The following is a 13,667-nucleotide window of genomic DNA, read 5'->3' on the forward strand; positions in this document are numbered from 1 at the left end:
CCCGTTGACCAGTCTGGACTTCGTGCCAGCTATCAGGTCAGCCCGTCGACCTAGCTGGACTTCGTGCCAGATATCCGGTCAACCCGTCGACCAATCTGGACTTCGTGCCAACTATCAGGTCAGCCCATCGACCTAGCTGAGCTTCGTGCCAGCTATTCGATCGACCCGTCGACCTTGCTGGGCTTCGTGTCAGCTATCCGGTCGGCCCGTCGATCTAGCCAAGCTTCTCCTGCACACTTCCTCAAAGTGTTAGATCACTATGAAACTAACTTAACGTATTTTGTCATTCATTAAAATCTAAGTTAGACCGTCAGTGCTAACCGCACCAATAAGGTCAAAGGAAGAAATCTATGGATGAGTCCCTTAATATTATGGATCCTTCTTTAGTAAGAATAAAGGGATGCGGAAAGAAATTGAAATCATCAAAGGAGAAGTCAACCTTAAAGTCTCGGTTATGTCGTGGACGTGAGCATCGAGGCGTGTCACATGACAAGCGCAATTGTCCAATTTTACAGTAAGGTTATGTGTTGATTAATTCTCCATTTGTATGATAATTTTATTTACAAATCAACTTTAATTCTCCATTTGTATTTAAATAAATTGTGTAAATACAACGATGTGTTGATTGTCAGATCAACTTTGGATAATCATAATAACAACGATGATGACACATATGAAGAAGAATTGACATCTATAGCAGGCAAGTACTATCAAAGTTTAATTTAAAGTTAGTGGTTGATTGATTGAGATATTAAAATTAATAACTGTCTTTATTATTATAGGTTCTAACAATATGTGCTTTGTTAGTTAGATCAGTTTAAAGCTGGGTCAATACAGGAAAATCCGTGTCGAAGATTCCTTTTTCACTTTGTTAATCATGTCTATTTCTAATTAATTAGCTATTACACATATGATTTCTGATTTGTGCTTATGAATTACACTTATGTTAGCTTGATTTGTGCTTATGAATGCTCTTATCAACATTTGAGTGAATATCTTGTCACTTAGGCCTTATAATTTAGAGAACTTGAAACAGTTGCCTTATATACTAACTATACTGATACAAAAATGTGTATTGTGCATCAGATGCAAGCAAGCATTGATTCTTGTAGAATCTTAACCCTAATTTGCCGATTCATAAACTATATAATGTTCATAAGACATTTGATATTGAATCGATTCTCTAAATGTCGTTCAAAATACCTAAGATAACACCTGGTGTTAGTTTTGCACCTTCTCAATTAGGATATATATAAATGGATCTCAGTTTGTTTCTCAAACTCCTACATCATTCCTCTTTGTTACTGGATAGGTGCTTCCTTTCTTGTCCTCTCATTTTATAGTGTCTATTTACTCCCTATGATTAATTGAAAGAATCAAAGAATGAGTTACGAGCAAAGAATCAGCTTCCTACCTCAGTTGCTGAAAATGTGTCAGCACGGGCTGCACACTGACTTATCTATCAATGATGGCACAATATTAATAGGTTTCTGTCATGCTGATCGTTATCATCGATTGGATACTGATCGGCATTTGAAACAATAATGGGTTTTGTATCTCACCCAGTTCATCTCCTGCTCCTCTCTATGATGCCACTACACCATTCTTTCTTAGTCCTTATCAAGTTACGTGAGAGATTTTAACACTTTATTCTAATGAGCTACCAACTGTTCTTACAAAGGCAAAAAAAAAATCTACTTGCACTCTTGAAATTTACTTTGTTCATTTTGTTTAATATTATATGCTCATCTTGAAGTCTGAATTTATAACTTTGCTAAGCTAGTGCATTGAATTTTTAAAATTGTCTTCGTCACTGTTCCGACCAAATATAGTGGACGGTCAAGCCACCGGTCAACGAACGGATAATGTGCATGCTCCTCAGAGATCATCGGTGAAGGAGATGAAAGAACCAAAAATACACTCCAAAAGAGGGTTAGAATGACATTAGGGAGGAGTCTCGACAAGTCACTTCGATGCTCAAGTTAAGGTTTGCTTAAGGGAGAAGGCGTAAGGACAAGTTGGATTCTGTATGTGCATACCTGCGCCTGTAGGAGTAGGCGATCTTTTAAAGAGCTGTAAATGTGCACGTTCTCCAGAATATTCGCTATCGTTGTCCATGTCTTCTAGGATGCTCACTGTCGTTGTCCACATCTTCCGAAATGCTCGTTGTTGTTGTCCACATCTTCCGGGAGAAACGGTCTTATTAATGAGGCAGTTATGTCGCCCCCTATCCACACACCTCCCAATGTTTTTAGAGGGCCACATAAGGTGTGAGCCCGATCTGAGGTTGATGTTGAGTGGACTTGAGGATAGACAAAGTTGGTGACTGAGATCGAGTTATGGAAGATGGTCAGCGACTGAGGCCAAGGCGTAGATGAAATCGGCGACTGAGGCTAAATCATGAAAGATGTCGGCGACTGAGGCTGAGGCAGAGATGATACTGGTGACTAAGGCCAAGGTGGGATGATGTCGGCGACTAAAGTCGAACCAGGGATGATATTGCCGATTAAGGCTGAGACAGGGATGATGTTGATGGCTGAGGTCGAGCCAGGGCGATGCCGATAACTAAGGCCGAGTCGCAATAGCTGACTTATCCCTGTGTAAACCCTATTATGCGGGATGGGTGTATTGAATATGTTTGATTAGACTCGAGCCCCTTCTAGGCTGTCTGATACCCTTTGAGTTACGTCTGACCCATCTTAACTTTGACTGAACACGACTTTTGACCACACGGAACACGTGGAGGGATTCTACCATATCAGTCACATTGGGACTATCTTATGTCTCTATGTTTCAACTAATATTATAGAGGAGATGATCAAGTCCAAAGACTAAACTATGCCGAATTTAAATACATGCTCTCATATAATAGCTCAAACTACAACTTAACCAACAGCCTAAATGTAGCATATCTGCAAGTAGGACAAAATAATCTCATGTTGCTTCTATAACAATAACAATAATAAGTAAACTAAATATTTTTAATAAAGGTCACGGGTTCGAATCCTGGAAACAGCTTCTTGTAAAAAACAGGATAAGACTGTATACAATGGATCCTTCCTTAGGACCCCGCATAACGGGAGCTTCATGCACTGCCTTTTTTTTTTTATTATTATTATTACTATTATAAATTTTATTGCTTATTATTTGATGACCTTCCTATATTGCTTTAAATGACTGATATCATTCCTTTTTTTTATTATTGTAATAAAGAGCATTTTATTTGACACTGAAGAAAGTAAATTTGGGAGAAAAAAATGTAGACATGTTTCTCTAACAACTTCTTTTTTGACACAGGGAAAAAGAAACCACAATTGATACTGCTTGATCATGGTCTTTACAGAGAGCTCAATTTTTCTACTAGAATAAACTATGCTGCACTTTGGAAGGTACATCTAATCTTTGTTTACGTACTCTTTGATATCTACACTTATGATTTATTTCCATTGGGTTCATCTTGTGCATCCAGGGTCTAGTTTTTGCTGATGTTAAGGCCATCAAGGACAATAGTATAAAACTTGGTGCTGGTGAAGATCTTTATGTTCTATTTGCCGGAGTACTCACTATGAGGCCTTGGCAAAAGGTTGTGGATCCATCAGCAGACCACTTAGTTATCAAGGGAAATCAGGATGACCGTGCAGAACTACAGGTATTGAGCCTATTTGTATTAGTCAATACTGCCTCTGAAACTTTAAAAAAAAAATCATGAAAATAGGATTTATTGGGTGGGTTTTACTCTTGGATTCTCTATGTAATTAACAAGTGTTGAATTGGTTGACCAAGTGAAAATTTCACTGAACTATCTAGAAAGTGATTGGACGAAATCAAGCTATAAATGCTTTCTATTGGTAGAACTGTTTAACCGCAGCCCCTTGGATTGCATTCCCAAAATTGCTCTTGTTGCTGCTGTGTCTAGGCAGGTTGTCAAAAGCAAGCAAAGAGATGATAGATGTGTGATAATTAGTCTTTTTTTGCAGTATTTTTGTTTACACATGAGTGACATGCCATGTACAAGTAAATTGCTTCTTGGGTCCTACCTACCACTGTAATCATGTTTCAAAAATCATTGCATGCTGGTGGCACGAGAGAGCACAGGTTGGCATCTTCTTGTAATTGTTCTCTACTCAATGCATCTTCTTTGAGTCCAATTATCCACCAGATTGTGACAAAAGCACCTTCTTTCTCCAACTTGAAATGACCTTCTTCACCATCCATAAGAAGCGACATAAGTGTTTCTTCTCTAGCGCTGATGGAACCTCGTCTCCTCGCAACCCGAGGAGTTGACCTTCTTTGATGAAACGACACAAGGGGGGACTTACTCCAGTTCTGATGAACATGACACTTGCAAGTTCCTCCATTGATGAAACAAGTCTTCTTTTCCTCTGATATTTCCTCCTCTTCTGTTAGGGCTTGGAACAAGACCTTTGGTCCATTCTTTTTTTTTTTTACCTCCCTTGCTGTTTTTAAGTCTCTGCAACGTCCTGGGGGAGTCCTTGTCGGTGAAATTTTGACAACATCTTCTCTGTACGGGTGACAATCTGGAGCCTAACTACACAACCCTCAGGGCCTCTCAATCCTTGGTCAACACGGTCGGAACATATGCCATAATTAAATAAACAATCCACGCAATTTATATAGTACAGCCTTCGGCTGACAATCACAACCACACAGTTTAATAAAAACCTACTCCACTACAACGAGGAAAACACAACCCACAATGTAAAAACTATCGCAGCGGAAAACATGGGCATCATACCTGAATCACGATATAAAATCCACAAGTGCAAGACACATGCATCACTAGTATGTATATACATAACAAGAAAACAAAAATTGAAAACATAAAACCGTCATAACACGGAGTGGGGACTAGCAACTTGATCCTGTTCGAACCAGAAATCAACAGACGCTGGGCACGTGGCGCTCCCTGGCTCGCTGATGTAGATCTCCGACTGGTGGCACGATGCTCCGGCTAACCTGCACAGAAGTCGGGCCGGGAAGGGAGTTCCCGGCGACGACCCTCCGACGCTCAAGTCAGGTAAATTACGATGAACAAGGTGGCTCCCAAAGTCTCAGAGTACGTACCCAGAATCCTCCGTCGGTGAAACCTGAGGTTCTTTATATAGAGCTATGAAAGGTTTGGGCACGCGTACCAAGGTGCATAAGTGTCCTCTGTCCTATCCTAGGTATGCGTCTGTCAGAAAGCTTACCTGTCCTTTCCTAGGTACGCGGCTGTCAGAAAGTTTACCTGACCCATATCGCTACAGTCAAAGCATGCCCTCGATGGGACAGCAGAATCCCCTGGAGCATGACACACACGTGAAACCTACAGGTTGTCAAAGAAAGAAATCCTCTGGCCTTTTCCTTTGCTCCAAACTTGTAGTCCGAGCGGACAGATACCTAAACATCCGACCGGACATCCGCAGTGGTTTACTGATGCTTTGTGGAGACTAACAAACAGGGGTGCTTTATGACTGCGGTCGGTCAAAAGATTAGCTCGGTCCATGACCTTTTTAACTGAGCGTCGGAACCCCGATTTGACAGGGTGCCTCCCAACTATAAGTGCGAGCCGGCCGGACCCTTCCGGGTAATCGACCGGCCGGCAGTCCAATCGGACCGGCCGTCTACGGCCGTCCGTCCGGTCGGACCACACTCTCCTCTGGGTGGGCGGCTGTTCCGGTGACTTCCACTTGGCGTTGACTTTGCAAGAAAAAGGGGGGGCCCACTCTTACTACCGGATCACTTGCCTTCCCTTCAAGTCTAGTCGAAGGAGGCGCATAGTCCGACTGACTGGACTGTGAGTCTAGCCGAACGGCTCTTCCATGCTAATACTCTCCGCCCGGCCAGCGACAGAGATATCCTTGAATGAATCAATGATGGCTTTCGCCGGATCTCCTCGCGTTCTACGCCAATCTTCGACATCAATGTCGATCATACCTTCATTAAATGCTCCGAATGATTGACTGCCACGTGGAGCAATGCCATCAGAGTACGGAGGCGGTTGCATGATATTTGGATGTGACCGAAGCAATTCGAAATAAACGGCTAGATGTATGCATTGATTCCCGTGACCTGGATCCGACGGTGGAGGCCGACCGGCCCTCACCCTATAAATTCTTCGTTTCCTTCTCGCCTTCACACGCCTGCTACCTCTACTATTGCTCTACTGTGGAGCTCCGATCTTGTTGTCGCTTCGACGCCTCCGACGCCTTTCGCCGATTCATCTCCCCTCGAAGGTTTTAGATCTCCTCCTTCCTTTCCTAGATCTAATCCGCATTTCTTCCCTAGCTCGAGTCTTTGAAATTCCATTCCTTCGCCTCGAACTTCCTTTTGATTTATCCTGTCCGGATCATGGCCGCCTCTCCTCTCAAGAACAATCCCTAGGCCCATGGTATACTATTACGCGATCCGCTTCAACAACGGATTTTGATATATTGGTCGACAATTTGAAATCCCGAGGATATCGGGTTCGCTGGTCGGTCTCGCCGCCGGCCACAGCGGTGGTTTCGTGTCTTCGCGACCAATTTATCACGGTCTGCGGTTCCTCGTCCATCCTTTTATAGCGCACGCCTGCAATTATTTTGCGTGCCGCTCGGAAGTTTAGTACCAAACACCTTTCGTCTCCTCTGGCGTTGTCGCTTTGTTTAAGATTCACAACATTCCCTCGACCGGAGGTCTTCTTTTATTTCTATTATCCTAAGCAAGCCGAGCCGGGCACCTTTATGTTCCAAGCTTGGCCCGGTTTGGTCTTCTTCAATAAACTACCCACTTCCAATAAACATTGGAAGGACTATTATTTCTATATCCGCATGCCCAGTCAGCCAAACTTTCCGACCCAGTGGCAAGTCAGTCTACCTCCTACTCCTGAGTTGAAGAAATTCAAGACCCGACCGGATTATCTTCACGCCGCAAATGTACTAGCCGGTCTGCGGCTCGACATCAACAAACTTCTTCACGAGGGAGTGATGTACATTTTTGGGCTGAGTCCTATACGGACCCCACTTCCGACCGGCTTCGGTAAGAATTTTGCTTGGGCACTTGCTTTAATTGCTAACTGATTTCTTCTTCTCTTCATGCAGCTGACATCGTCATGGACTCGGTGATGGCCGGCGTTCTGAAGAGGAAGGCAGCGGCGCAAGTAGGCGAAGGTGCAGCCAGCCACGCGCCGAGCAAAGGGGATGCTCCGAGCTCACAGCTCCAGACGGAGCGACGACCTGTAATCCCTGTTGAACAACCTCCGGGGAAGGCCTCCTTCGAGGAGCCTTTGACCAGGCACAAGAGGCGCCGAGCAAAGCCATCTCCGCGTTCTGCTACCTCAGGGGCGTAACCATCCGAGAGGGTCGAAACCTTGACTCTGACCACGCTTGTTGAAACTGTGGAGGCTTCTTCGTCCGACCGGACGCCTCCCATGGCCGAGCTGCCCTCAACTGTCGTGGTTGCATCGCCCGTGACCTTCATATTGCCACCATCGAAGCCCGTAGCAGTCCAACGGCCCGGGATCTTACCGGCTTCTGGCACAGTGGCCTCCTCACACGGCTCCGAGAGGCCGACACTCTATTACGAAGGGCCTCCCTTGCCAACGGAGGCCGACGGCGCGCGTGGCAGTGATCCCCCTCCGAAACTTAGCCAACAACCACATGCAAGCGGCTACGGGGGTAAGTTTGTTGTTTTTTCAAGTTTTGCCTAAATATTTCAGCTCGGCTTTTAACAACCGGGCCTTCTTGCTTCAGAGATGGGTGGAAGAGATAGCAGTTTCCAGCCGCCTGACGAGGAGATAAGACAACTGCGGGCGGCAGGCGGTCCGAGCGGCTCCCAAGGCCCATCCTACTCCGAGCTGCAAAAAGAGCTGAAGAGGGCTCAAACTCTACTAGCTGCTGAGCAGAAGAAAACAGCTGACCAGGCCCACGCCCTAGCCGAGTCCGAGCGACAGGTCAAGTCGCTTGACACAAAGATAACTCTGGCCACCACTCGGAAGAACACAGCCATCTCCGATCTGGAGAAGAAAAACGTGGAGGCCCGGGGCCTGGAGCTGAAGATAAAGGAGCTGACGGAGCAGCTCGACCGAGAGAAGGCAGGCCGCTCGGCCGATGCGGAGAAGATTGAACGTCTGAATGACGCCCTCACAAGCTCCCAGGCAACCTTCAAAGAATACCAGGATGCCGAGCCGAGCCGAGTCGCCGCTCTCCGATAAAGCCACATCCGATCGCCCAAGTTCTCGGAGAAAATTTGCGAGCGGATGTACTCGGCTTTCGACTTGGCCATTACGGCCACTATGACCTATCTGAAGTCGAAGGGCCTTCTTCCGGAGTCCACCAATATTCCAGTCGGCGATCAGGTGGAGCTCCTGAGCAACATTCCGAGGGACCTCTACGACTACATCGAGTAATTCTTGTAATTTCGCCGCTCGGCTGAACATGGCCACTCGGCCTAAGGTTTTAATTTTAATGAAATGCTTTCCTTTCGTGTACTCTATCTTTTTGCACTGTTCCCTTGCTAACACTTGTACTGTCCGCTCGTCTTCTATCACATCATACCTTGGGCATTTATAGTCGGACAGCGCGGCTCTCGATCTTTAACGACGGAGCTCGTCGGCGCGGATATTTATAGCCGACGGCGCGCTCTCGATCTTTAACGACGAGCTCGTCGGTTCGTCGCTCGGATTATTTATAGACGCGGCTCGTCTCTCGATTTTTAACGACGAGCTCGCTAGCGGATATTTATAGCCGACGCGGCTCTTGATCTTTAACGACGGGCTCGTCTTCGTCCGCCGGATTATTTATGACGCCTCGTCTCGATTTTAACGACTGAGCTCGTCACGGATATTTATAGCCGGACGGCGCTCGATCTTTAACGACTGAGCTCGTCGCGGATATTTATAGCCGGTGGCTCTCGATCTTTAACGACGAGCTCGTCGGCTCCGCTCGGATTATTTATAGGCGTCGGCTCGCCTCTCAATTTTTAACGACGGAGCTCGTGGGTCTTCCGCTCGATTGGGACGGCTCTCGATCTTTAACGACTGGTCTTCGGCTCGGATTATTTATAGACGCCGGCTCGCCTCTCGATTTTAACGGCGGAGCGTCGGTACGGATATTTATAGCCGGACGGCGCTCGATTTTTAACGACGGAGCTCGTCGGTTCGTCCGCTCGGATTATTTATAGACGCCGGCTCGTCTCTCGATTTTTAACGACGGAGCTCGTCGGCGCGGATATTTATAGCCGGACGGCGCGGCTCTACGGTTTAACGTCTGGGCTAGACGACCTTCAAGGCTAACTCCTTACCAGGTCGAGCGACCTTGGCCTTCCTTTCAGCAGAGGATACCCTGTGCTTTCATCTTTCTACTTCCTGCATCGCAAGTACATAGGCGACCCAAAAGTATATAAGTTTATATTTAGCGCACCTTTCACCCAACTTGGAGAACGTATTCATGGCCGAACGGCTCAGGGTCTACTTCGTCGGGCATTTTGGCTCGAATAAGTTGCCTCCGTCCGAACGGCACGGGGCCTTCGTTCCTCGAGCGCTTGGCTCGACCCATTTACCTCCGGCCGAGCGGCGCGGGGCCTTCGTTCTTCGATGATAATGCCTTATATTCGCTCTTTTGACTTTTCATTTCTGCATTTCCAGTAATCAATCGAAAAATGTACACAGGATGATTTACATAGGCACACCTTTCACCCCGCCCGGTAAGGCTGGAGGTGGTTCGCGCTCCACGGCCTATCTAGCTCCCTACCGTCCTCATCCTCCAAATAATACGCGCCCGAGCGGAGCTTTTCGATGATTTTGAAGGGACCTGCCCACGGAGCTTCAAGCTTGCCGACGTCGCCGACCGGCTTGACTTTCTTCCAGACCAGGTCGCCTACCTGGAATGATCTGGGAATGACGCGTCGGTTGTAGTTTTACTTCATTCGTTGACGATAGGCCTTCAGCCGAACGGATGCCTTGGCACGCTCTTCGTCGACCAAATCCAGCTCCATTTGCTCGGCGTTGCCTTCATCATAACATCGGATTCATGACTCGACGCCGACTTGACCGAATGACCTACCACCAGATACCAAATGGAACCGTGACTCTCCCTTCTTTTGGCGTCGTCGGATGACCCATAAACGCCCACTTCATCCGCCAACTTCCTCCCACGTGGTCGAGCCGAGCGCTGGAGAATTTCCTTGGCTACTTGGCTCGACCGCTGCTTTGGGGTAAGCCACGACGTGAAGTGTTGCTCGATCGTAGCTTTTGCACCAATCTTCCAACACCTTCCCTGATTGCCGCCTTGTCTGAAACCAATTGGCGAGGGATACCGAACCTACAGATGATATGTTGCCAGATGAATTTCTTGACCATCTGCTCGGTGATCCTGGCTAGTGGCTCGGCCTCCACCCACTTGGAGAAATAATCGACCGCCACTAGCAAAAATTTCCTCTGCCCGGTCGCCATAAGAAATGGACCCACAATATCCATTCCCCATTGATCGAACGGACATGAGACGGTTGATGTCTTCATCTCCTCTGCCGGTCGGTGGGAGACGTTGTGATACTTCTGGCATGAAAGGCAAGTAGATACTGTCCGGGCGGCGTCTATTTGTAAGGTCGGCCAAAAGTATCCAGCTAGCAAAATCTTCTTGGCTAGTGATCTTCCGCCCGGATGTCCTCCGCACGATCCTTGATGTACCTCTTGGAGCATGTAAGCCGAGTCTTCCGAGCTCACACACTTCAACAGCGGGTGAGAGAAAGCCTTCTTGTAGAGCTGATCGCCGATGAGGGTGAACCGCTCCTGAGCAGCTGGGCTTCATCCCGACCGACCGGTGTGGCTCCCGAGCGGAGGAACTCTATGATGGGTGTCCTCCAGTCGCTTGGAAATGTGAGGCCTTCCATCCGGTCGACGTGCGCCACCAGTAGTACTTTTTCAATTGGTTGCTGAATGACGCTCGGCGTTATAGAACTTGCTAGTTTGGCTAACTCATCGACTGCCTGGTTCTCCGTTCGGGGAATCTTTTGAATAAGGACCTCTCGGAAAGTAGCTTTGAGTTTTTCAAAGGCTTCAGCGTAGAGCTTAAGCCGAACGCTGTTGATTTCAAAGGTACCAGAAAGTTGCTGAGCGGCCAACTGTGAATCCGAATAGAGAGTCACCCGAATCCGGCTATGAGGGCCTCATACTCTGCTTCATTGTTGGTGGCTTTGTAGTCCAGCCGGACGGATAGGTGCATCTTTTCTTCTTGAGGTGAGATCAGCAATATTCCAATCCCACTTCCGAGTCGAGTGGAAGACCCATCCACATATATCCTCCACAGAGCTTCCGGCTATGGCTTCGGTCACAAAATCAGCCAAGGATTGCGCTTTGATTGCCGAGCGGGGCTGGTATTGGATGTCAAATTCACTTAGTTCGGTCCACTTGATGAGCCGTCCGGACGCTCTGGATTTAACACTCTTCCTAGTGGACTGTTTGTGCGGACGATGATGGTGTGAGCCAAGAAATATGGTCGGCAGCGGCTAGAATCAAAGCAAAGGCCAACTTCTCGAGTCTGGTGTAACGCAGCATATTTTAAATGTGGCTTAGAAAATACACCTGCTGCGCTCGCACTCACAAGTGTCGAGCCTACAGATGCTCAGTGACGATAGATAAAGATAAAGTGACTCACCCCGATCGGCTTGGCAAGTATAGGCAGAAAAGATATGTTTTCAATTCTCCGAACGCTTGCCACATTCCTCATCCCACTGAACTGTAGCCGCAAGATCTTGAAGAATGGTAGGCTCGGTCGGCGGTTTTGGAGATGAATCGACAAAGCATTATCCGAAGCCTTAACTGCTGCACTTCCTTGTATTTCGGGAGGCGATGTCTTGCAGAGCTTTCACCTTGCTAGGATTGGCTTCAATTGCTCGGTCACTATATATCCCAAGAACCGCCTTTTCTAGACAAGCATTTCGGGATTAAGCTTGACTCCATATCCGTAGCGTTTGAAAGGTTTCTTCCATGTCCTTGAAGAGATCGGCCGCCGGAAGGATTTGATAAGAATGTCGTCACATAAACTTCCAGATTCCGCCTATGCTCCCTGAACACTTTGTTCATCAAGCGTTGATAGGTGGCCCCGACATTCTTCAATCCGAACGGCATCACATTGTAGCAATATGTCTCGTCGGCAGTCACGAAGCTAACTTTTTCTTGATCTTCACGGGCGAGCAGCACTTGATGATAGCCTTGGTAGGCGTTGAGCATACAAATTAATTCGCAGCCGGTCGTAGAGTCCACCAGCTGATCTATCCGGGGCATGGGAACTGCACCTCGCGTATGTGGCCGGCCTCCAGAAGTTTCTCTACTTCCGCCCGGATGATAGCATTCTGCTCGGCACTGAAATCTCTTTTCCTCTGCTTCACTGGCCGAGCGTCTGGTCGGACATGCAACTCATGCTGCGTTAGGCTCGGCGAAATTCCGGGCAACTCATGTGTCGTCCAGACGAAGACATCATGATTTCGTTGGAGGCATTGGATCAGCTTCTCCTTCTGTTCTTCCTCCAGATCAGAGGCGATAAAAGTCGTGGCCTCCGATCGGGTCGGATGGATCTGAACTTCCTCCTTTTCATCATAAATTAAAGCAGGAGGTTTCTCGGTTATGGCGTGTACCTCGATTCGGGGCGCCTTCCGAGCGGAACAAGCTTCTGCTCGGATCATCTCTATATAGCACCGCCGAGCTGCTAGCTGATCTCCACGTACTTCTCCTACTTTATCCTCCACGGGGAATTTTATCTTCTGGTGGAAGGTTGAGACAACCGCTCGGAATTCGCCGAGCGCCGGTCGTCCCAAAATGACGTTGTAGGACGAGGGAGAGTCGACCACCACGAAGTTTATTGTCCTGGTCCTCCTGAGCGGCTCCTCTCCCAGCGAGGTAGCCAGCCGGATCTGTCCGACCGGCTGAACTTCGTTGCCCGTAAACCCGTAGAGCGGGGTCGTCATGGGCAGCAGCTCGGCTCGATCAATTTGCAGCTGATCAAACGCCTTCTTGAATATGATGTTGACCGAGCTCCCTGTGTCAACAAATATACGGTGAATGGTGTAATTTGCTATTACCGCTTTAATGAGCAGCGCGTCGTCGTGGGGCACTTCTACTCCCTCTAAGTCCCCGGGTCCGAAAGTGATTTCCGGTCCACTTGCCCGCTCTTGGCTACAGCCGACCGCGTGGATCTGCAGCTGCCGGACGCCCGCCTTTCTGGCTCGGTTGGAATCTCCTCCGGTCGGCCCACCAGCAATAACGTTGATCTCGCCCCGGGAAGTATTGCTCCTATTTTCCTCCTCCCGAGCGGACGGTCGTGACCGTTCTCGGGCCCGGCGATTCTCACGCCTCGGAGATCGGTGCCGATCAGTGTCTGTGATGTCGCCTCGGTGCGGGTCCGTCCACCATGAGTCCCACGCCTCGCCGATGGGAGGCGCAGTCGCTCGACTTTCCCGGGAACAGATTGGACACAAGGGAAGACTTCGCAATCCTCGTGTTGTGCGCGATCCGTCGGTGGAAGGTGCAACATAGGGTCCACCTCTTCTTTGGCTTTGGTAGCGGCGACCACTTCTTGACGTGCGATCCGCATGCGGGATCGAATTGCTTGCCCTCGGTCCTCTAGGTGGTCGGCGGCGTCTTCCGGCATGAACAGTCGCGCTACCGGAGTTTCCTTTTGAGCGGCTTGCGCTTC

At 48.1% G+C, this 13,667-nt stretch overlaps 1 protein-coding gene across 1 annotated transcript; it reads left to right on the top strand.

Moving 5' to 3' along the window:
- The first annotated feature begins 2,619 nt into the window (after positions 1 to 2,619).
- Positions 2,620 to 3,771, top strand: LOC122010617 (putative ABC1 protein At2g40090). Its single transcript, XM_042567133.1, has 3 exons — positions 2,620 to 2,623; positions 3,298 to 3,389; positions 3,470 to 3,771. Exons 1-3 carry the CDS (start codon positions 2,620 to 2,622, stop codon positions 3,707 to 3,709), a joined length of 336 nt encoding a protein of 111 aa, XP_042423067.1. The 3' UTR covers positions 3,710 to 3,771.
- The last annotated feature ends 9,896 nt before the right edge of the window (positions 3,772 to 13,667 follow it).

Source organism: Zingiber officinale, chromosome 8A (assembly GCF_018446385.1).
Source record: "Zingiber officinale cultivar Zhangliang chromosome 8A, Zo_v1.1, whole genome shotgun sequence".
NCBI lineage: Eukaryota > Viridiplantae > Streptophyta > Magnoliopsida > Zingiberales > Zingiberaceae > Zingiber > Zingiber officinale.

What these genes read in the sequence shown, in the direction of transcription:
- LOC122010617 (XM_042567133.1), top strand. An exon ending in ACTATGCTGCACTTTGGAAG is followed by an intron (nt 3,390 to 3,469) that starts GTACATCTAATC and finishes TTGTGCATCCAG; the next exon opens with GGTCTAGTTTTTGCTGATGT.